Source organism: Corvus cornix, chromosome 7 (assembly GCF_000738735.6).
Source record: "Corvus cornix cornix isolate S_Up_H32 chromosome 7, ASM73873v5, whole genome shotgun sequence".
In the NCBI taxonomy this organism is placed as follows: Eukaryota; Metazoa; Chordata; class Aves; order Passeriformes; family Corvidae; genus Corvus; species Corvus cornix.
The window spans coordinates 34986670-35012060 of record NC_046337.1 but is presented as its reverse complement, the minus strand read 5'-3'; the positions used below and the strand labels follow the sequence as shown (position 1 = coordinate 35012060).

General features: G+C 43.5%; 1 protein-coding gene across 1 annotated transcript in view; it reads right to left on the bottom strand.

Moving 5' to 3' along the window:
- The window catches only part of CPS1 (carbamoyl-phosphate synthase 1), a 107373-nt gene extending 84905 nt beyond the window's left edge, over positions 1-22468 (bottom strand). The window contains exons 1-6 of the mRNA XM_010407842.4: positions 22287-22468; positions 13408-13517; positions 9312-9456; positions 8648-8737; positions 8193-8249; positions 3771-3863 (exon numbers count right to left, since the gene is read on the bottom strand). Of these exons, the coding sequence (XP_010406144.3) occupies positions 3771-3863; positions 8193-8249; positions 8648-8737; positions 9312-9456; positions 13408-13517; positions 22287-22409 (618 nt within the window). The 5' untranslated portion in view covers positions 22410-22468. The remainder of the gene's footprint in view (positions 1-3770; positions 3864-8192; positions 8250-8647; positions 8738-9311; positions 9457-13407; positions 13518-22286) is intronic.
- Between the last annotated feature and the right edge of the window lie 2923 nt (positions 22469-25391).

Below are 25391 nucleotides of genomic sequence, written 5' to 3'. Positions count from 1 at the left end.
TCACATGAAATACCACCCCAACCTGCCAGTCCCAGTAAGACCAAAGCACAGCACAGCTGGAGATGGCCTGTGAGTGACCTGTGCATCATGGCAGTACAGACCAGGCCAGGCCTCTCACCGAGCATGGCCTATGTTCATATGGACCTGGCAGTTTTATCTCACAACTTCTCTTCCAGCTGCTGTTCCTTAACCCATTCCACAAAATAAATTGTCACCAGTCCCAAATCTGGACCATCATTTTTTGTACACCCAGTTATCTACTGGTCACAGCCAGAATGGAAGAGAGTTATATGGCCTTGATACTGTGCCATTACAGATGCACTGTCAGACAGCTCTAGCACTGATGTAAGGTTATTTATGGACAGCTTCTTTCTGAAGGTTGTTGAATTACTTTACTTGTTACATGACTGCAGGCAGCAGTTATTGATGTTATTCATCAATAACCACATAAGGCTGCCTTATTCCTCCTAAAAACAAACTCTGTGCTTACCTTCAGTTACACTCAGCCTCTGAAAGATGATATTGACAGATGAGATTGACAAATGTACTTTGCCCAAAGTGGTTTTCTCTTGGGTATCACTGGAAAAAACAAGCCCTTTTTTTTGTTGTTCTTTTTTTTTTTTCTTTTTTACGCTAAGTAACTCCCTTTTAATCAGCTTCCCTGGCATCCATACTACACAGCTGGGCCTCCTTATGAAAAGATACTAAAATCCATACCCAATATGGCTGGTGTGGGGTGACAAACAATCTTTTAAAAGGAGAAATATGATCAGCCAGAAGGAAAGACATTCCTTCAGCAGATAATTCAAGATGAAGTTTGTTAGCAGAATATTGCAACTCCTCCCTGTGTGTTACCCTAACTCAGTTGTTGTTTGAACTTTTATCCTTGCAGAGATTGAAATGCAGAGGTTTTCAGAATGCAAGAGTGTGTCCTGTGTGAGGACAGCTCTGATCATCATCAGGAGAGACTTACTGCCATGTCAGGAGCAAGGGTGCAAGAAATGGGGTGCAAGGAGCACCTCCCTTCACTACAAGGCTTCAAGCTGCCACACATGAATCACCAGTGGTCCCTACTCCATCTCTGAGGATGTGACTCAACCCTGAGCCAGTAGAGTTACCACTGCTGCTGTGACTCCTGGTGTGTAATGCAGAAAGGAGATTTTCGTGCAGGAACATAATCTTGTAGTTTACATTACATAATCAGATGGCAAAGTATCCTACAATCCTTTTTTAGAATGAGTAGAATCATACTGAACCTGGGTCTTGTTAGATCACTCCAGGCTTCTGATAAGAAGCTGTGCCTGACATGTGATGGTATCTTTACAGTTACTGATACGCAAGCAGATTCTGCTTCCAACTGTCCACAGTGGAACTGTATCACTGCACAGGAATTTTATGGGTCTTCTACCTGCTGTCCTTCAGGTTTCTGGGTGGTGGGTTTCAAAAATCTCAAGAAGATTAAGGTGTTCAGTTCTCACAGAAACTAGCTTAGCATCCCGTGTCAGAGACTCTTAAGAAAAACTCACTGTCCTTTTCAAAAGGGGCTTTTGAAGACCCCTCAATTTCTCACAACATCCATACTTAAAAACATAACAAAATATTATCAAGCAAAAACCTCCTTTAAAGGTTCTCCTTGGCTGTTCTCATTACTAGAGGGAGTTGTGAGGCAACACCACTTCAAGGTACTTCAATTACCTTACTTTCAAAACTTCTCCCAGTCCAATTAATTAGCTATGATTTGTTACAAGATGTCCTTCAGCAGCAATACTGATTTTAGATGTTGCTGTCTCCACAACCCACTTGTCACACACTGTCTTGCAGAGACCTGACCTGTCCCCTGCATCTGGCCAAGAGTATGTTTAGACAGAAACTAGACTGGGAGCTGGATCAGAGAATTGTTAAAATAAAAAGCCAGAGGATTTCCCTCACCTGTTCATGGCACAGCCCATTAAAAAAACTGTCCCAGTCTGAAAGGATTATGTGGGGAGGCTGCAAACCAGTGGTCAGGGAGAGTAAAAGCTCCTGCTGGTACTACTGCCAAGAACAAAAACAGTACGTGGGCCTGCATGTGTGGAGAGATGTGACCTTTTAGCTTGGAGTGGTTAAATATCTCTCATCTGCTCTGTGACCCTGACAATCACACGCACCAAAAAAAAATCTCCAACAAGAGTCCTTGCAGAATACTGGCAGTTTTCTACATTCCCTGCCCTGGATAGGCAATGTTAGCAAGCAGAGTCTATATCACTAGCATTTAATCAAGGGCAGGGGGTGGGTAGGATATAATAAAGAAAATCAATCATTCCTAGTGTACAATAGATAGACAGATTCCTGATCATACTGTATTCTGATCTACATGAAAATCACCATTTGGCAACAGACAGATTATCATGTCCAGTAATTACCAACATTAAACAGCTTACCTCGTTTACAGCTTTATATGCGATGTGGTTTTTTAAGCCTATAAAATGAAGTTATAAACATAACAAGACCACCAAAGTGCTGTTAATCTTATTATATCTCCCTTTAAGAAGCTATTTTCAGCATCTTTACAATAATTCTGTCTTAGTAATTGCAGAGTTTAGCGTCAGCAATCTTATCTGTTTCTGAGAAACTGCTCGAAATGGCTCCACCTGCACCTTGCAATCCTAGATCACAACCTCAGTAAGCAATTGCCTGTGTAGCAACAAAGCCCTGACTCAAAACACAGCAGAGGTGTTGGCATGAATTGGGGAAATCCCCCAAGGTGAGATTTGCAAGGCTGCCTTTGTATTCCAATGGCATCCCAGGATAACAGTCACTACTGTAAATCCAAGCCTGGATGGAGAGTGCTACAAACTCCCACTTGCTCGCTCACCAGTCTGTTCAGGACTGCTTTTCACCCATGCCATGAACACACTAGCTTGTGTGCAGAATAGTACACAAGCAACTGTTTGCAGAACTCTTCCAGAGCCTCACTGATCTTGAAGGAGCTGCAAACACCATAGCAAGCACACAATTTGCAAAAGAGACTCATACACCCAGTTCTCACTTCACTCAATGGAATTAAGCATCCAGGGCACTCTTTATCCCCCAATTAAATCTACAAAGGGGCCACAGTTTAAGACATCAGCCCTTGCATTGGTACAAGAATAGTTACTATTTTTAGTATGGGTCTGGTTTCCTACATCCTCACAATTTCTAACGTTCTTCTCAGCTTGTACTTGAACACAGTTTGCATGCCCAGCTAACAGAGTAAAAACTTCACTGCTGGTCTGTTCAGATCTATGGGCATAGCAGCCAATTCCAGTAATATTAGATGCAGAGGATTCCTAATTTGGTCTGGTTTTGATATCTAGAAATCTCTTCTGGAATCACTTCAACAAAATTATGCCTGAACACAGATTATCAAATGGTATTGTGATATTTCCTGAATTTTTTTTAAGGAAAGCAACCATTCTTTTTATTAATTCTTTTTATGTTTGAAAATATCCACCATATACCAGGTCTAACTGTATTCCCAATACATCTCTGTCTTTGCAACACACAATTCTCTGATCAGAGTATGGTTCAGACCACATTCAGCTCAACACAAACCATTTTTTATCTCCAACACTGCACCTAAGGAGCCATGGAGATATTGAGAAAACAGTCCATCAAAGGTCTAGAAAGGTGCATGGTTTAGAAAACATCCCCAAACTGTTTGTTTAGAAGAACTGATTGATCCCCAGAGCAAATGGGGAGCAGTTACTACCTGGAGTGTACAGCGCTGATACTACAGAAGAACTTCTCACCTTTGTTGAAACTTCTGCAATTAAGTTTTGCTCATTTGGGTCTGCAAACTCCACGGGTTGACCTTCAAATTCAATCTTCCCAAGGACTGTGCCCTGTGGAAATACATCAGAAAAAACAAAGCATGAGCAAAGGAAAAGCTGTGAACACTGGGATAAGGTGTTGACAGGCACAGCAACTGGAACAGCTGTTTAAAGATGGTTTCTTGGCAGTTTATAACCATTTTTAGCATTTTCAGAAGTTTATGAGCCTTCCTCGGTATCAAAAATCTGTTTAAACCCCTTCATTCAGTGGAGAGACATTATCAGCAGTAAAATTTCTTAATAGGCATTCTGGCAAGCTGTGTTGTGATACAAAATTGAGTTGTCTTCCAAGAAGATCAGAATTCAGATCCCCACATAACTGTCATGTAGATCTGAGAGTAATCCACAAAGTGGTTTGAAGCTTTTTTGGTTTTGGAAACCCACTGTGAGGTTTTCAGCTGCCTCATGTGGATAGGTACAAGGCAGCAGAACTGGTGTAAGGCAAAGCTACGTAGGAGGCAGGTCAGCCCAGCTGTTTTCTGAATAAGCTGTTAAAAATAAAAATCACCTCCAGCAAGCCCTATTCTATATTGCTGTTACCACCTGGCAGAAGCTAGGACACTCTTGTTCTGCCAGCAGCATATCCTTCTTCTCATAAGTTCTCAGTGGAAAAAAAATCTCTGCTTTGGCTTTGCCCCACTCCTGGCGTAAGTGGGATTAATCTAGAGTTAACCTCTTTTCAGCATGGGGACAGGGTGTGCATTACAGAACTTTTCAAGGATGGAAGGGGAAAGTAAAACAGAGGAAGTCAATGTTTTGTGGTAAATTTATCACATCCCACTTTCATAATCAAACATGTTAAACTCAGCTTGTTCTGTGGATATTACACTAGGATTGCTCCTTGGGTTTAGTGATTCTTCTTTGAGATACTTCCCTGGCTTGCCATACCTGAAGTATTCTTGCCGCTTCTCTAGAGCAAGCAACAGCCAATATCTTGCAATGCCATGCACACTAACAAGGGCAAGTTATAAGGACAGAGTTTTGCTTCTAACAGTGGCTGACATCCTATGTCTTCTTGAGTAGCATCTTACACCAAAAAGCTGCTCCAAGCTGCTTCACATGAAGCAAGCCTGAAAAGATCATCATCATTTTCAACAAGTCCTGTTCTTGGAAAGGAGGGTGCTGAGTGGTGCTTGAGAGCCATGGTTCTGAGTGCCACCCTACAGCGAGTTCCATAAATGCTGGTGACGAAGCTCTTAAAGCCCTTGTTCTCAGCCAAATGGCACCCTGCATTTATCTTTAGTCCAGTTTAACAAGTCATTGCTTATTTCTGGATTTATTATAAGGAAGCCCTGTTCCCAGCCCCAATTTTTATAGCGACATGGAGTGAAATACTAATTAGTTTTTTTCAACCTGAGAAAACTGGGTGAAGAAGTGACATTATGTACTTTTTTAAAAGCCATACACCAATACCACTCAAAGTCACAGTATAATGGGACTCACTGCCATACACTGCTAAGTTACAGGACAAACACTGAAAGTATTTACTTTAAATAAAAGGAATGGTGATCTATTACGTCTTAAGAAAGCAGTAAACATATTGCCATTTTCTATTGTATTAAATTGTACTTGTATGCTATCTGTAAGAGCAGGACAATGCCAAATATTCCTATAAGAATTCATTTCTACAAATATTCCTCTATTCAAGCTGGGTCATTCCTGTTTTGCACTGTGGAATGAAAGGCGTCATGGGATTGGGCTGCAGACTGCAAATTGATCACCTAAAGAAAAGTGCAGCTTCAGATAATCTTTTAGGAAAGAAGAGCCTCCAAGGCAAATTTACATTCAGACTGGCCTTGGTCACCGTTTCAGCCAGTGTGAAGTGTACCTTCACATTAACCTTCATTTCATAACATAATCCTACCTATGACCTCAATTTTCAGCTCTTGGAAAACAGAGAAAAGTAATGGTTATTGAAAATAATAGCAGGCTTCAGCCAAAGAAAACCAAGTTAGGAATCCATCTTAGATGACTGTAGGCATTCCTTTGTCTCAGAAAAGCAGGAGAATTTGCACTGACCAAAGGTGTCACTGTCTGTGAACTAATATCCACAATATCTCATGGACTTGTTGCTCTGTTTGACTGTTTCTGAATTAAGATGTGTGGGTAGGTTTGGCACAGTCTGGTTTTTTGGCTTCTGTGAGAAGCTGCTGGAAGTTTCCACCATGTCCAACAGTGCCAACCTCTGATGGCTCTGAAGATGGACATGCTGCTGGCCCAATTCGAGAGGTTGGTAACGCCTCTGTGATGATATATTTAAGAAGAAAATCAAAACAGTGCATACACAGTTTTTTCCCGGGGAGGAGAGCCGCTGCCACCAGGGCCTCCCAGCGCAGCCCTCAGCGATGCGCTGCGGCTGCCGCCATCTTAGTGCAGCCCGCAGCAAGCCTTGCTTGCCTGGCCGCCCCTAGCCAGCCATGCCGCGGGCAGAAGGGCAGGAGTGGCAGCACTGTCTTCTCCTTCCCAGCACCCCGCATGAGGAGACGCATTAAACAGCACCAGCACTGCAGCAGCTGTGACCGCCTGTGCAGTAGCAGTGGGGCCACGTGGCCAGCAGCAGAACCATGGCGAGCGATTCCCTGATGCAGAACCTAGACGAAATCAATCTATTGGCACTGCAGGATGCTGCAAGAATCTTTGAATTGGTGGAACTTGTTGGCAATAGTACCTACGGGCAGTAGTTTTTCTTCCAGATAGAGAAGAGGAGGAAATCAGCACTTGTAAGAGAGAACAACATGGCAGCACCAAGGTCAGTGGAGAAGGAGGGGAAGAAGGTGCTCCAAGAGTCGGAGCTGTAATTCCTCTGCAAGCCATGGTGAGGACCATGTTGAAACAAACCATCTCCCTGTAATTGTCCTGGGTTGCAGTGTATTCTATTACCATCCCCATCAGCCGTTGAAATCAGGTGGGGCAGTGTTTCCTTGCCTCCTCCCCCCAGACTATCTTTCTGTTAATGGCCCATCATTGTCCTGCCGCATGACTCAGAGATAACTCCCTCCGGACTATCTTCTGTTAATGAGCCTAATCAACACTTTGCCTCATGACTCGTTACCCCATTGTGAGATGCTCCACCCAGAGGGAGGAACCAAGCATCCCATCGTGGATATAATCTGAGGCTGAACACCAGAGACACCGGCTTCCCACTGGATTTCCAGAGGACAGGAGCTACACAGCCACCACTGGACTTCCTGAGGAAGAGCAGACTGTTTTACTACAGGATCACTGCTTCAGAGGACTGCAGCCACCATTCTACCAGACTGCTACCACCACCCTGCCTAACTGGGACTCAGGTTGTACCTTGACTCTGTCAGTTTGACAGTGTTTTCTTTTACCTTTTTTTTTCCCTTTTCTTTAATTTCCATTAAATTGTTATTCTGACTTGGTGCCTCCCACTGGTTTGTTTTCAAACTAGCACAGTAATCCATGACAGGGGATGCAGACATCCACTCGCAGCTCATGGGGAAAAGTGCTCATGACGGAGCGAGTGGATGTCAGAGAAAGCTGTGATCCAGTGGGAGACCCGAATAAAGAGAGAGGGCCCCTGCTTCCAGAGATTGAGAAAGAAGGCCCTTGCTTCCAAACTAGAGCAGCCTGTCCTTAAAAGATGAGTGGACAAGTGACCCATGCCACAGCAGTTTTGGGAAGACTGTTTTGCCTGTGGGAGGGACTCGTGGCGTAGCAGAGGAAAGACACTGCTCCCTGGGCGAACTGAAAAAGATCTCAGGCGATGAACTGACCACAACCCCCACGCCCTGCTGCTGCTGGGAAAGAGGGAGGGGCTGGGAGCGGCAGGGGGGGAAGGTGTTTTAAAGGCTTGTTTTACTTCTCATTATCCTCCTCTGACTCTGTTAATAATAAATTTACTTTATACCTTTAAATTTGAACCTGTTTTGCCCATAGAGTGTTTTCCTCCCAGTTCTTAACTCATGAGCCCCTTGTTAGTTTTTTTTTTCCCCTCTCCTCTGCCCAGCCGAAAGCAAGAGAGAGTGAGCAAATGGCTTTTGTGGGTGCCTGGAGTTTGGCCAGTGTCAAACCATGACAATGTGCTTGATATTAACCACCTGTTGTGTCTGATACTACCTGAGGCCTTTCATTTACATCACCTTGTGCTGGCTCACTTATGCAGGATAGGAAACCCAGAGCAGAGCCAGGGAGAGGGGGCTCCTTGGGATCAGAGCATTGCCCAGCAGTACAGAAGCCTTTGGAAGAGCATATGGATCTGAGCAGCATCTGAAGTCAAGGCAGCCCAGCAGTACCATTTCTGCTCCAGGTTTGCTGAACGTGGAAAGGGCCCAGCATCAGCAAGGTTAATGCAACTGGATCAAGGGAAGCAGATCATACCTTGTCACGAATTAATTTGGACAACATTCTGGTGTCAATCCCATACAGTGCAGGCACCTGAAGAAAATCCAGGGATAAGTTAGAGAACAGGCAGCTAAAATGGAAAGAAGGCAGCAGCCAGATCACTTTTATGAGAACATGCCACAGAATCATAGAACAGTTTGGGCTGGCAAACTCCTTAAAGCTCATCTCGTTCAACCCCCTGGGGTAGACAGGGACAGCTTCCACTAGACCAGGTTGCTCACAGCCCCATCCAGCCTGACCTTGAGAGCTCAGGCTCTCAGCAGCAGTCTGCCAAGGCTGCCTCACTGCAGTTCTTCATTTCTCCTCCTTATTCCCACTCATAAACAGCCAAGTTGTTCAAATCTAGTTTCTGCACTAAAAAGCACAAAATAAAGAGCTCATCTTTCCATCCAGGACAATTCTCATTGTGTAGTTACCTCTAGATTGCTCACCTGTTCTTCTTGCAACCACTCTCCCAAGCTCCTAGTAGCCTGCCAGTGGCTGTACTCATTGCTGTAATCCAGCACCAGCAAACCTGCAACCTGTAGAGAGAAGAAACGTCATTTTGCACTGTAAAATCACTTTGTACTTATCCAGTACCTTCAATTTTCACTATTCATTCACCATAAACCATATCATGGACAGACTTCAGGCTATCTCACAACTGTACCTGGGCATTTTGACCAGGAAATCCATAGAAGAATATGGCTTGGTAACCAAAGCTACAAATTGCACTGAGCTGACAAAACACTTCTTGTCAAAAGAAAGAAAATGGAAATTTAAGACAAGACAAAGTGTTGTATTTTGATTAATTTTTTGTCTAAAAAAACTTTTCACTTTTAAGTAACATTTCAAAAGTCAGCTCCATTTTTCAGTGGAGTTAGTGTATAAAACAGTCATTTCACCTCAGAACAGATACTTCCTGAAGGCACATGGCTTGGTACAGAAATCAAGATGGAGTATCTTTTGCCACCATTCCTCCAAAGGACAATATCCAGAAGAAGAAAAAGAAAGGTTGAGTATCACTGATTCCTTCTGTGAGGGAGCCAGTAAACTCTTACACACTCAGGCTGCTGGGCACAACCCTATGATCAGCACTGCATCCCCCCCTATTACCTTTATCCCATCAGACTCCAGAAATCTCCTGAGGCCTATTTCATCCAAAGCAGCCGTGTCAGGCACTCCACCATTCCCAACTAAGGGGTTAGCCAGGGAAAGAATCTGTCCTTTGTAGCTGGGATCTGTCAAGGCTTCGGTGTATCTAGATGAAGAAAAAGCAGAAGAAAAGTACATTGGTCTGAAGTCAAAAGAAAAACAAAAGACCCAGTGAAAACAAGAGAGGTTTGAATTCCCATGTGGCAAAAAGACAGAAATGGTATTCATGTGAAGATATCCTCAGAATAAAAGCAAGCACATCTGTGAATATACCCTGGCTTTGCCATCTGTGCTTAAACATTTGACATGGAGAACAAGGAAAGACTTTGGCTTCTCATGTTTCATTTAAGAAAACCACAGAAGCTATCAACAAACTCAGAGTCCTTTGATTTAACATGAGAAACAAGTACAGAGAGGGCAGGGAGATCTCAGCCCTGCACAGCGTATCACTGGACCCTTTGATAACAGCTTGGCCGGGCCTCTCCCTGGGCACACCCCTGGGCAGTGCTTTGCCCTTGCTGCACCCTTCCCTCCGCGTGCTGTAAGAGCTTCCCCCTCTCAGTGGCATCAGAAGGCGCCAACTGAAAAGCCAGCAGACAACAGAGCTGTTTGCCCAGGCTTTGTCCCTTCCACAATCTGGAGCTTGCATCTTTTGGGATGTTCAGGGCTCTAACTGCTCTTTTTGTGGGGGAGGACATAGACAAGTCCTTGGGATTCCTCATCACTACCCTAGGTCCTTGCCTCCTATGGGTTCTGTAAACAAAGCTTGCCATGGTCCCACTTCTGTAGTTTCTCCCAGAAGAGGCCTGGCCTCTCTTCTAGGCAATCTTCATGTTCCCACCCACAGAACACTGTTTATTTCACCTGAAAAAAACTCCTAAGTGCTTGGAAGCTGGTTTGTGTATCCCTGAAGAAGGCAAGTTGAAGACAATGCTTTGGGATTCAGCATTCCACCCTTGGTAACGAGGCCCCAGAGTGTGTCCTATCATTAGCTCAGGCAGAAGCCCAGCAGTTTGTTAAGCTCCTGCCTGAATGCCCTTCTCAGCAAGGACAGATCTGAAAGCATGTTGGAACATTCTTCTGCAGTGGAGGACCAAACTTAGGAGTCCACAAAGTATCATCTCTGGACCTAGTAGATCCAGTCTCACTTTCAACCACATATAAGGGGACAGGGTAAATATGGTCTATATGCTCCTGTTCTTCAGCTTCAAATTAATGGATAGTCCTTCACTTTCTCTCTTATACTGTAGTATGCTTTTGCAAATATCCATTAAGCAATTGCTGTCTTTCAACCCAAAAGCAGCTGCAATTTAGCAACAGATGAAGTTATCCCCACAAATATTGAGCCAAATGCACAAAGACACTCCAGGATGAATCTGTCCTATACAAAATATAATTTATTATTGTCATTATTGTTTAAACAATACCTAATTGGCAAGTTCAGCCATCTAGCAGATATCAGCAAGTCACAAGAGACATTTTTATGGAACACCAGATTTACTGCCAGAAGATTAACTGTCAAACACTGGGAAGCTCTTCACAAAAGTGGGACTGGCAGATATAGACAACGCAGCACACCAGCCAGCTCTGAGAAATGACAGGTCGAATGAACAATGGCCAGGAAATATTTTCAGGTAAGCCTCTCCTGATGTTCAAATCTATATTTGCTGCTGCAGGTAACCACCCACAAAAAGTGCAGTGTGATCCCAAAACTGCAGTAGGTACCAGGCACAGAGCATGTGCATGCTTGCCATTGCTCTCTCCTTCTGAGCTAATTGGCTATGCTTCCAAAAGACTCCTTGTAACTGACAAAGCTAATGTAATTAACCTTTGCATGTCATTTGTAATCAGCAAACAAGGACAGAGAGCCATTGGGTCTGGGTGGGGTGTGCAGACAGAGCTTGGCATGGACAGTGCCCTTTAAGCAGGAACAATGCTGTGTGGAGTACAGAGGAGCAGATGGCAACACCAGCTCCAAACGTGCTTCAAGGTCTGGTCCTTGCTATGCCTGACCAAAGGTCTGCCTGATTTCAGTAAACTCCTGTCAACCCATTCTCTCACTAGAATACCTTGGGAAACACACACAGTCTTATTGGAGGTAAACACCTTTATGGAACCATTTCAAACATGGGACGTTTTATGGGTTGTAACTCTTCTTCTTTCTTAATTGGAAATCTCCTCTTTTTGTTCCTATACTAAACAGATGGCTGCAACAGTAGGTTTATTTTTTCAGCAAATGTTTCTGAAAATTCATCCTCATGCTTTTCTATCAAAAATTCAACATTTCACCCCCAAAAGAGTGCTCTCTTCCTTCTATTCCAGAGTCACATGACAACATTTCAGCAAGCTTCAGCTACTTCAAGCCTGAAAGCTATATGCACATAAAGTGCTTTGCCTCCCGCATGAATCAGAACGTGGGAGTCCAGATGAGGAGACACAGTGCAGAGCAGCCTATTAATCACACCAGGACAGAGCCCATGCTGACTGCACTCAGCACCTAGAAACACCCACTTCACAGAAAGCAGGTCTGAGGCTTATCAGCACCTCTGCACTAGCCTCTTGTTCCCTATCATGACAAACTGCTGTGTGCCCCAGCAGCCTGGGCACCTCCTTCACACAGGCACAGCCTCTTCCTGTGTCAGGGAGAAGGGACAGCTGGGTTCCTCTGGATACACAGATCTTTATCTCTGTGATCAGTAGCAGGAGGTACAGCTACAGGGTTCCTTTCAATGGACAGCAACCCCTGGGCTGGTAGGAAATCTGCCACTTTTAGGTTCTTCAACAATGCCGCAAACTCTTGTCTTCCATTTCTGTGAATCAATCAAGGTCATATTCTGGATAGGGGCTCTGAAGATACCACCTTACATTTTGAATGTTTTCTCCATGCCCATATGCTCCCCAGCACAGAAGAGATCTCTGTCACAGCATCCTCTCCAAATGATTAGACAAAGAACAAACACAACTTCTACTGCCACAGTAACATGTGGAGAGGAAATTAATCCCTCAGGTCCTCCTTGACTTTTGTGATGTGCCAAGATTTATGGCCCATAATCTATCAATGAGAAGAGAGCCCTGGTGCCCTCCATCATTCTGATCTACGTTAAGCAGTGGTTTGTTGGCAGGTATATTAACACAGCCAGTAATTAGTGCTGTCGAAATGCTTAAATCATTGTCTCCTAATGCAAAACTCTGCAAACTAATTCCCCTCTGCAGCAATTTAACATAATCACCAATGGCATCATTTAAAAACTCATCCTGTGAGTACTCAGATCTCCAAAGGAGAGGAGAATTTGGGGAACACAATGCAGATGAGCAAAGACAGCTATGAATGACTGCAGAAGAAGCTCAAGTATCAACAGCTTCAGAGATGTCTTACCTCCCCGAGGATATGTCCCTGTCCTTACCAAAATCTCCATTCCTGTGGCCAGATTCCCCCTGCTCAAGTAGTCCAACAAAAGCACCGGCAGCATTTGGCTGCCAACCTAAGTCAGCCATAGGCTTCTACCACTCAAGAGGACAGAGAATCATGCTAGGTTAGGCATGAATCTGATCCTGCCCTTTAGCTGGAAAGGGCATAGAGCATAAAAGCATCCTTACCTGAGGTATGAGCCAACAAATGACATAAGGGATGGGTCATAAAGGTGACCAACTCGGAGTTTAAAAATTTTGCACTCAGAAACCAAGTTCCATTACCAAGAAGGCTGCAGATGCTTCAAACCTCTATAGTTGATCTGGGCACTGGAAGGAGAACAGACAGCTCCTCTGCTCTGACTCAGCAATTCAGTAGGAAGTGATCAGAATCCTATGTATCTCATTATCATCATTAGATAAGTGTTTAAAGGTGCTTATCAGCACAAATGCTTTGACACAAGAGGTGTGCCTGAGTCATCTTCATTAATTCTTTCTCTCTCTCTGTATCTCTGAACTACAATGTAGCCTTATATAGAAAACCACCTGCTTGGATCAGGACCCTACAAGCTTGGAAAAAGGAGCTTTCACACTTCAACAAGCTTCCAGAGAAGTATTGATGCTTATACATCATTTGTTGTTCCCTTACCCAGAGAGCCCCGTGTTGAATACAACTTCCCCTGCTGTGGAGGATGGATAGCCAAAAGAATAACCCTTCATCTTCATCCCGTCTTCCAGCACCAAGTTCGCTGTCTGCACCTAGAGAAAGGCACAAGAAGAAACTCAAACACAGGAGGAAAGGCTTGATGTTTATACAGGTTAACACCTAGGACACCTGCCTTTCATGCCTACCACTGTAAGTATTCCTGCCCTTCTCCCACTCCTAGCTGCCAAGATAGCATCTGTTTTACTAGTCTGATGCCTTTTTTCTTTATAACACTTAGGAAACATTGTTATCCTAAATGAGCTGGCAAACCTCACTGCAAGTAGAGCATATACTGCTATTACTGTGGGATCACCCTTCCCTATCCCTTAGTTAATTTTTTCCACATATTACATCTTGCAATTTACCAACATCATAACCCTGTAGGGAAAGGATTGCTCGCCTCCTCAATGTTTGCTCAAGGCCTGTTGCTGACTGCTGGCTCTCATCCAGTTCTGACCTCTGGTAGGTGCTTAACTTCTGGTGCAACTGTACAGCAATGTAGCTAAAAACAAGTGTATGTTTAGTTTGACTGGTGTCAGACAGCAAAATTCAAAATACCAGTCTATTCAGCTATAGGACACAAGACCAGAGGAACTCATGGATCAGATGGACACTCCTGGTCTCAGTTACCTCAGGGATAGGCATAAATTGTCCCAGAAGAAGCAGCTATGAAACAAGCAGCCTAGAGGAAACCATACCTCTTCCAGAGAATGCTCAGCAGAACTGAGTCCCACACTAACTGTGGGATCCCTTACAGGCTTCATCACTATTTTACAGCCAAGGGAAATAGGACAGAGTTTTACAGAAGTCCTTAAGAGATTCACTGTCACAACCGGGTCTTTGCACATATCAGACTAAATGTACCACCCTCTTCAGCCCCACCTGGAAACTAAACCGTTCTTACCCTGTCCAGGCAGTGGATGGGAAACCACCAGAGAACTCCACCTTCTAATAAATAAATAATGACTACATGAACAGCAGAAATGACAGAATGAGTTGAGAGATTCCCTCAGACATCAGGATCACTGGTGACATGCAGAAGAAGAGAAAGAGTAAGCAAAGATGTAAATAGATTTGCCAATGAATTCCTGGGCTTAAAAGAATTTGGATAATGAACTTCCAGGACCCTGAAAAACCTCCACTTCTGGAAGGCAAGCAAATCTGTCTCCTGGGAACAGGCAGAGTGACCACCAGTGCAAGAATCCCAGTGGTCTATGCCAATGTGCCAAGCGTGTCCACAGGAAGCAGCTCTCACCATGATTTAGCTTCATATTGGCTTCTTTTACAGAACTATTCCTCTTACTGGGATCTTTAAAAGAAAAATCAAGATCAATCTGCTGCCGAAAGGAGCTGGAGAGCTACTTTCCATTAGCCGTAAATCAGATGAACAATCACAGCAAGGAGAAATTTCATTCTCGGTATTGAACATTTTGTAACCATCATGACAAACATTCATTTAGAGCGCCTCTGCACTTACAAATACCACACAGATCAATTACTAATGTACTGCAAAATACACTAAAAATCAAACTGCGCTGCCAAGTAATTGAACTCTGTGCATCTGGGATGCTTTTAGCCTTGCCATTTTTTCCTCATTAATGTCAAACATCCAGTCATTCTCCAAAGATTTAGCTATAATTTTTGGAACCTTCCCATTGGACCATTGGATAGTTCAGTCAGCAACACCAAAATCTCCTCCCTCTCCAGTTATAAACAGAACTTTTGTGGCTAAATCTCCTAGGTTTAGACCACATTAAAATGACAGGCTGGTGGGCTCCCTAATCTCCCTGTGCCTCTCACTGCAGAGAACTGCCAGACACTCAAAGCACTGCACAGAGGTGGTGTGGGTGCCTCAGACTGGGCTTTGGACAGGACCTCTGCCCTTTTGGAAGCCTGTTGAAAGCCCAACCTACTCTACCCAGGTGGGACACTGACTGCTGGATACAGTTTCTCCCAACCTTGGTGTCAAAGGCTGGATGCCTTCCCGCAGGCCACAGATTGGAGTCCACACAAATAGCAGCTCCACTTCAAGCATGTCCCGCCACTGGGCACACGTTGGGGCAGTTGCCTGAATTGTGGTCCTAACTGCCACCAAGCCCGGCAGAATCCTTCAGAAGACAAAGTCCACAATGGTGGAAGGACCAGAAAATTTAAGATTCATCTAAGTGCTGAAGGCCAAACCCCAGAGCAATCACTGTGAGCTTTAGAGCCTCACCCTCACTATTGTACTTGACAGGGATCTGCATGGCTTTCCTCCCACCACAGCCCACCTCCTTTCTATACCAGACAGCACAGAAATCATTTCTGTTGAACAGAAGCCCCTATTATACTATTAGAGCCCCTACACAGTGTTCAAGTAATACAGAAAAATGTCCCTGAGCAACCATAACCTGCCTGCAAGTTCAGCAGGGGATAGATGTTCAAATGTTTCCCTCTCTTCCTTGATTTATTATTCTTAATTAAGTGGTTGGTTCATTGAGCATTCTCAAAGCAATTATTCTTGCTTACATTTACAGTGGAGGTGTTACCATATCCCTAAACTGCCAGCCTACCTTGTTTTTTCAGTTTCATTTTTAAGGTGAAAAGTGATATAAAGGCTACAGAGAAGGCCTGTTGGCTCAATCAGGGATCAGTTGGGAGAGATACTTACTTTCAAAAAAAGAACAAGCAAGAAATAAACAACCCCCCAGAGCTTCCCTGAGGTCCTTTTGTCTTCACCCTTCTCAGAAGCATCCCCACATAGCCTCAGATAAATCTCTGCTGTAATCTCAAGTGAATTGTTTCTGCCTCACACCCCTAATGTGAGATATGCCATTTGCAATCTGATTTCTTCTTCCTACACATCAGTAGCTTCACCTTCAGCAGAGGGCTCTGTGCTCTAGCAAGGCCGCAGTACTCTTCAAGACCTTTGAGGAGGAAGATGGCTAACAGAAAGAGTCATGCTGTTGATATGGTGTTAATAGATTTGGTGTATTTTTTCAAAGCAGCCTGAAGAGTCAACTAGTTCAGGTCCCACTTCACTAAGCACTTCACACATCAAGTAAAGTAAGCACTTTAGAAGTTAAAAGAAAAACAAACCTAAACCCAGTAAGAAAGTAAGAAATCAGATGAAATTAGTTCCAGTTAGTTCCCTGCTGTAGCAGCCCCTACCATCTAAAAAGTGGATAACAAAGATGTGCAAAATCTCAAAAGATCTGCAGTACAATTTGCTTTTCGAAGGGTGTCTTCTATAAACTCCTTTACTGGAAAGTGAAGGGGTAACTTTTCCCCCTTCTTGCCTCCCAGTCAAGTAAGTCCAGTTCTTCACCTCCAAAGAAATCTCCCATTTTATCTTGGTAAGGTGAAGCTGAACCCTGAACTGCTGGAGGACTATGAGTATGCCAAGTACTGAAGCCTGGGCAGGTACGGACACACTCTCAGCCAGGCAGAGATACAGCTGGCACTCAGGTTCAGGGTAGGCCAGTTTATTTCCCTCCAGTAATAAGATGACAAAACATCTCCTTTCTAAGGCAGACCATGATTCCACACAGCACTACAGTCTCTGCCACTTCTCTTGGCTCACACATCTGGTTGGCTACAGAACAGCTGACATATCACAACCAGGGAAGAATCCAAAAGCTCTGAGATTCCTTCTACAATAAAAAGCTGGTGCCAGGACTGAGCTACATTCACTCTCCTAAGACCAAATAGCCAGCAACAAAGTAGTAGTTTTCTCTTTGATAGAAAAATCAAACAGATTCTTACTCTTCTTTTGAGTATTATGCTGTCACAGGCTGGAAACCTATCTGGACATGGCTACCAGTCAAGACCTTCTTTGCCAACCCTGTGTAGATATATCTATATCTATATCTATCTGATTTTATTCTGGCACATTTGTTTCTGGCTAACATTGAGAGAAGACAGGGCAAGAAAAAATAAAGAGTCAAGGTGAGTGTCTTGGGATACACCAAAGAAGCTTCACACTTAGGATATTTTTTGGGGAGAAGCACTGGATTAATTCTTTTATTATCCAAGGCAAACCCAAAGAAAAGCAACACAGGTACCATGGCAGAAAAGTCATAGTTCCTACAGCTTGAACTCTTCTTAAGGCTGTTCACAACAATGCCACAAATATTTGTCCATCACAAAACTCAAAGGAGAAGAGTGAACCAAGCCAGATGAGGCACCTAGCAGAAGTCACTGAGGACCAATGGAAATGAGCACCCCTTCGCTCCCCCGCACCAGCAGTTCATTAGGTTCTCCCTATCTCTATGGGAATGGGCCCCCTTTTTACATCCCCTTCACCTCCAAAAAGAGGAGTGGAGTAGCTTGTGACTCATCTTTAACTTCCTCACCCATCTCTCTACTCTCCTTGCAGTCGCTGTGCCAGTTTCTTTCCACCTGCCTCAAATATATTTGAAGAGTCCTTTCGCAGTAATCTGAAATAGTTTCTAAAGACAGCACTCCACAAAATTTTCCTCATCTCCCTCTCATTTCTGACTACATTTTTAGCTCATTCCTGGTGGTTTTTATAGCTCTCCCAAACCTCTCCTTACTGAGCCAGCTATACTGTTACAAGCCACCTATTTATTGCTCATACTACCTTTACATCCCCATTTCACTACACTGGCCTCAGAAGAGCATTAAATGATAAGAGCTTCAAGCTGCAGTCTCTCTTCCCATTCCTGAATTTTAAACAAGCTCGATTAACCTGAAACCGGCGATGCTAAACATCCCTACTGAGAGCCCTGAGGGGTCTCTGGTCTGCTCTCTGTGCCCCTCTTTCACTCATGGATGCCCATCTCTTCTTTAGAAATGAAGGATGAGCTGTAATAGGGAAATACGGACCTATGAGTCCCCACATCTAACACTACTCATCTACAATGGTGTTTCCCCACATAGGGTAAGTTCAACTGGACAGAGTACAGACTTTGAAGATGCATTATTAGGTATTCTTCTGAAACTACCACCTCTCCCTCATGCTCTCTAATACTTTAACTTATAAATAGGTTAGAAGTTTTCGTTGTGTTTTGTTATGTTTCCTAAAATAGCCCGGTGAGAAAAAGCAATTAAAGGCAACTAAATGCTCATTTAAGCCTGCAGTAATGGAAGAATGGGACCATTACCTAATACTGCCATTAGTCCCCACACAGCAACATGAATCATAGAATGTCCTGAGTTGGAAAGGAACCACAAGATTCATCAAGTTCATCCAACTCCTGTCCTTGCACAGGACAACCCCAAGAATCCCACCATGCGCCTGAGAGTATTGTCCAAACATTTCTTGAACTCTAGCATGCCTGGGGCCATGACGTTAATTACGTTGCATTTCACTCTTTCCTCAAATTTCTCATAAATACCCATTACCTCTAATGCTGGTTGGAACACCAAACCCATCCACAGGTCACTACTTGGTCACTTGCCTCACAACTACACTTAACTTCCACTCTCTGATGCAAAGCTATGTAATAGGTAGGCTTTTTAGCATGACTCATTCTTAATTTTTTTCTTCAGGCCCCCTGCTTTACTGCTTGCATATAAATATTAGAAAGTCTCTTTCACTTCTGCTTCTGCATGTCCCATGGAAAAGTGGTGTACAAGCTTGTTACTGTCTTAAAGCAAAAGCCTCAGACCAGGAAAGGTTCAAGTTTTTGTATTCAATATTCTGAATTCAAACAGAATCATGGATCCTGTAGAACTGGCTTTAAAATCTGAGCTAAGTTCTCAAGAGCCAAAGATTCCTAAGCTACACCAGATCTCAGCTTTATTACTCTCCATTCATTCTGACAGCACAGACTCCAGTAGGTACTGAACTCAAATAATTAAGTTTCAAAAGGAAACAACTTTCCCCACTGTCAGTGTCAAGGCAGAAGGTGCCACATAATAAATGTCAGAAAGAGACTTCTGGGACTGTTCGGTGAACACCACATCTCATGGTGAGTCAGGTAGTCACAGAGCAGGTACAAACCCTCCACCAGACCCAGCTCTTCAGGGTAGGTTTTGGCTGCCCTGCAATAGATCCTGTCATACACTCTGAAACAGAAAAAGAGTTCAATTCATTCTGACCCACCTTGGGTGTACTTATAGTTGCTGGGACTGAAATTAAAATAGCTTCCAAGGGTTTCACCTGGCATTGCTCTCTTAACAGGTATTCATTCTCCTTGCCTTCAGCAGTGGTGCTGGCTTTAAGCAATCACCCTTTAGCTTTACAGCACAGATAAGTAGGTGCTAGAATAGCTGGTACTGGAACATCATCAGAGGGCAGCAGCTTTTCATGTGCATGAAACTTCTTAACTGGATGCTTCAGCATTATAAAATATGACCTTGTAGGTCTGTTGCTTGTGCAGTCCTTGGATGACTGACTAAACATGTATGTAACACCATGAATCTGCCATTTAAGATGTTAAATTCAAAATTCAACTGCTAATCCATCAGTATAAGAATGCATCAGATCTAGCCTACTAGCTATGGCTACCTGAATTAACCTGGGATATGTAAAGAAAGAGGGTGTCTTGACACCAAAAGCTGGATCAGCAATGCTAACCATGGGCTACAAGGGTTTACCAGTGGAAGATGTCTTTTGCTGCTTCAGACTTATAACCACAGGCTAAAGTGTGCTTGAATCACTTCTCTGTGCATCACAGTGTCCAACTGCTGTGTTCTGTAGACAATGGCAGAAATAACTGAACCAGCTCCAAAAAGCAAGAGAGGTATCAGAAGCAAGAGACAAGCAAGGATGGTGTTCCAGCAGAACTCTTCGGCCCTGCTTTGTTGGCTTGACAGTTTTCTAAAACCCTTTTGAAGTTGAGTGTACCTGCATGGACTCCTGTTCCACAAGGTACAGCATGAGCAACCTAATGCTGCAGGCCATCCCAGCCATAAACCAAGCAGCCAAGTATGAATCCTGGCCTTCTATCTCTTAGACACCGTGACATTTGTCAACAGCACCTCTTAGTGGATTCACAGGTCCCACTCACCCAGCAGTAACACTCCATTGTCTCCATTATTGTGTCCATTTTCTCCCATCCCTTTTCGATCTGAAGCACGAAACCCATAGAGAAGAGATTGTTCAAACTGCTGCAATTTGCTTTATCACACCAAGAGACACTGTTTAGCCCACTGGTAAGATTACAATATGGAAAAAAAGAAACTGGCAGCTGCCCTGGAACGTGTGAGAAGACAGCACTGGCCCAGCTGAGGGCTCTGACATAATTTTATTGTATGGTCAGGGTCAAACCAACATAGCTTCCCCAGCCTGAGGAGCAACCAAGGAATTTGCTCCTCATGCCAGAGCCCTACTTCCTCTTCAAATGGTGCAGCTGTGGAAACTGGTAACCACAATGGTTTATAATCCACAAGCAGCACTCCTGTTGTCAGTACAAGGAGAAATAACTTCCTCCCAAGCCAGATCTGATTGCAGTCAGGGTTTATCTGCTGGGAGGAAGATTACTGTGCTATAAGACTGTGAACAAGGTATCAGTTCATGTCTGCTGTACACTCTGCAGAAGGGGAAGACAGGTCCAGCAGCAAGGACTCTAGTTCACTAGTTCACCACACAGGCTCTGTTTCTAAATGCAGGTGAGACAAAGCTAATCTGGGAAGTCACATGCTGAAGGAAGGCATATAAACAGGAACACCTCTTGTCTTTTTCTGTGTTCCTCTGCAGACAATTTTTGTTTCAAAAGTATCATAGTATCATAGAATCATAGAATGGTTTGGGTTGGAAGGGACCTTAAAGATCACTGTGTTCCAATTCCCTGCCATGGGCAGATACACCTTCCACTGGAAGGTTGCTCCAAGTCCTGTCCAACCTGGCCTTTAACACCTCCAGGGATGGGGCAGCCACAGCTTCTCTGGGCAACCTATTTCCAGTGCCTCACCACCTTCACAGTAAAGAATTTTTTGCTAGTATCTAATCTAAACCTACTCTGTCAGTTTGAATCCATTCCCCCTTGTCCTGTCAAGTAATGGGTCTGTTGCAAGGAGCTCAGAGAACTCCTGAAAAATGAGTGGCTGTGGGACAGGTAAGAGAAACCCTAGTCCTCAGTGGACAGAAATGATACTGATCAGCCCTCTAGACCACTACCAGGTAAGGCAGCACCTGCCGTCCAAGCGTCTCAATGTTCTTCCCTACTACCCTCTGAAACACCACTCCTCCAGCTGCTAACTCTATTGCACCATTCATTCAACACAACATCTGTGCAAAAGTGCCTTTTCAACGCAAAGTGCATGCTGGCAGAGCTCACACAGCACTTCAGTGCTACGGAAGTCCCACAGAAAGTCCCATTTCACCCATGTACTCCAGCTCCTCTAACAAAATGCACTAGAAAGCTGGGGAAATCAACTGGGGATTTATAGTCCCAGTAAATCAAGAGCTGATACACTGATGCATTCACAAGAGTTGTCTACCTCTCCAATTAATCTCAGAGCCATTGTAGTTTCTAATACATTGAAAATGGATTCTGTATGGATTCAATTGGATTAATTCAAGTGATGCATGATTTTAAATATTCAGCCATTTCATGCTCATATGGACTGAAAGATCTGTTCTGTTAGCTATCAGTTCTATAGAAGGGTGAGGTGTTTCTAAAGAAAATACCATATAATAATTAACTGAAACCCTGAACTTCCACCTTTTGGTGTAATTTACCTATAATTTCCATTCCAGACTAGACAAAAAGTGTGTTTGCTTAGCTAATAAAACCATTTAGCCAAGCAACCCCCTCACCTAGGGTTCAGACAAATCTCTGGTTCACATCGCTAGGTAAGCCCTGTTATCTGCAGCAAGCTATCTCTGCATGCCAAACACATCTATTAAACCACAGTAGTTCAGTCACTGTTACCTTGATGCTCAACAGTCTGGTACCTGTCCTTGAGAAACTCCAGTGATCAGCAGACACATTGCAAAACTTCAATCTGCCTTTCAAAGTCTTCACCACTTTGCAAGCTGTCAAAATTCTTGTCATCTTGAAAGCTGCCGATAGGTAACTAAAGCTTAAAGAACACAAGAGAAAATAAAAATCTGCTTGTATGTATTTCTTCAAGATTTGGTGCTGACAATATACTCTTGTAGATCATAGGGGAAGAGAACAGAGACACAGCAGGCGCACTGGACTGACTGTACAGCACTGCCCTCCACCTTCCCATTTATTCTGCCATTAAAAGTCCCAGGTGCAGCCCCACCTCCTCCACCCCTCCTCAGAGGGGTGCTTGCTTAGGTACCCTTGCAACACCTCCTCAGGCTGGTCTCTGAGCACTGTCACAGAGGTTGCAACACAGGCCAGACGCCATCTGCAAGACAGCAAATCCTGCATAAAGGACATGAAGCAGGAAGACCAAATTCCATGGAAAGATGGAATCTTTACTCTGTGTTTGGAGAGCATGCACTAGCACTGGTTCCAGAGTGCTGCCTGTCCTCAAATAAATGAAAAATAAAATTTTCACAATAAAAAAATAAATGGTTGCAAAAGAAAAACATCTTCTGGTAACATTTCAATGGTGAACAGATGAAATAAGGTGAAATTTTCTATACATTATCCCCTAACTACAGACTTCCATGACTCTAATATTTTGCCTGTAACACTACACTACACTCTTCATAAAGAATCATACTCTTCACTAGCCAGAGATGAAAATGCCTCATTAAGACAAAAGCTGGGGGAGAAGTATGCCCATTTATTATCCTTCAAAAACTCAAAAGAAGAGGCATCTTTTGAAATCCAGGTGATGAAAGTTTTAATTGGCTCAAAGCAATACATATACATACAGAATTTTTATGCAGATGGACACATTCTGCTGTAAAGGAATTACGTGACTTTTAATCAGTGGCAGTAATAATCATGACTTCTTTTTATACAGTGGTTTGAGGTTAGTCTAAATTGACACCAGTACCACATAAAAATATTTCCTGTACAGCTCATTATATATTCACCAGGTTGAACAGTCATGAACATCATAAAAGATAGAGAGAAGAGAGGGCAATGGGTTTAGGTACCCTGCACGACGTGAAAAGCTTTTTGGAAACTTGGATGGGAAACACAAAGGAAAGGCCTGGATCCAGATGACTGAAAGAGATAGACAGAGATAGGGTGGAAGACAGACTGGGTGTAGAGCTCCTCACTGCTTCAACATGGGCTTTACAGGTGTGCAGAGCCAGGAGAACCAAGTCAACAGTAACTTCACAGGGGTTTAGGACATAATCATTTTTCCTATAAGAAGATATCTGACAATCATTCTTATTCATAGAAGGAGCTTGAGAGACACAGATTTTGCTTTTTGCAAACAAAAAAAAACAAATAAATACAGAGGACTGGAAAATGGTTTGTTAGCTCTTCCTCCACTTGCTTGGCTCTAGCCTGTAGTGATCCAGAAGCCAAGACCATGCATGTAAGTGACTGGATTGCAAAAAGCTACACCTTGTACTAGAAAGGTCATCTTAATATACAAACACCTGTGAGTTCACACATGCAGTTCAGGAGCCAGCTTTCTTCCAAAGTCACATTATGTTAGCTTTAAACTGCCGTGAGTAAAATACACAGCATTTGGAAGGTTATTTCTCATGGCTATACTGAACAGGAAATTCCACACCCCATTTTACTCTCTGCCAACATCAGGCAGAGAGTCACTACTTTGGGCCCTGGGATACATATTTGAACTAGAATCAAACCATGCTGGCAGTTTCAGCACGGTAACTGCTAATTCCTAACTTCCCTCTTCCACCACATGAGATGCAGTGAGCCTGCACCACGAAGCTGATTGATCCACACAAAAACTCACCTCTTCCTTCCACCATGAGGCCATTCATGAACACAGGGCATAAGGAATGAGCAGAAAATGGACCATGCCTTTTGGCAGAACGGCACCCTGCAGGTACAAACAGCTGCATAACCACAGACACACTGTGTTCAGTGTGTCAGGGATCTGCTGCACACATAGAGACCTAATGTGGCAGCTGTATGTTAAGGATTAAATGCTATATGGGCAAACAACAGGCAAAAAAGTAGTTTCCTTCATCACTTCCACAGCAAGGATGGTCCACTGACTACTGCTTTAGATTTGACCCTGCTGTCTTCCCTATTTTCACACATGTTTTACTCAAAATTGATCAAGCCCACCTCAGACCTTCTGAGATTACAAAGGTTATGGCTCCAGTATAAGAATCTTAAAGCCTCCCCCATGATGAAGGAATTTCCCTCTGCAAAAACCAGGAGAAAACATCCAAGCTATTTGTCTCACTGCCAACATGCTAAAAAGGTCACAAACTACTGAGGCGTTGAGGCGAGAAAATATACCATGTATTCTCTAAAGAAGCCTCAGCTCTGAAAAACCTGTAAAAACACAAACAAGCCACCTATGGTTTGGAAAGATTTTAAGTATTCTTTTCGCTTAACATAAAGACCAGAAGAGGCAGAATCACTAAGAGATGGAATCAATAAGGAAAAAGAAACCAACCATAGAATAGTGGAAAAAGAACAGGGACCCATGGTTTTACGGAAATGCAACCACACTACCTGAGCTTAGAACTTGCCAGCCAGTACATAACTTGGAATTGTAGCACCCCTACAGAAAGAAAGTTTGGGCAAGGGCTCTGGAGGAAGGATGTGTATCAGAGAAATCGGGAACAGCAGAAGATTCGCTCAGACAAGAGCAGTTCAAGTACTGGGGGAGAAAAGTGCGAAATCTCAATTCTGGCTTCCTTACCATGTCCTAGGTATTTAGAGAAAGGCAGAGTGCCTTTTGTTTCATATTCAGTTACACTATTGTACAGAGAGAGGGATTAGGGGAAGGAGAGCAAAATACCCATTAAAATAAGGAACTTTTTGTTACTGTTTACAATTAGAAAATCCCAGAAACAAAATTCATCACACAGCCCCACAGGACCATAAAAATCACACAAAATCAGTGGTCTGTGGCTTTGCAAATCCCCAAGGACAAGAGATTCAAAAAAA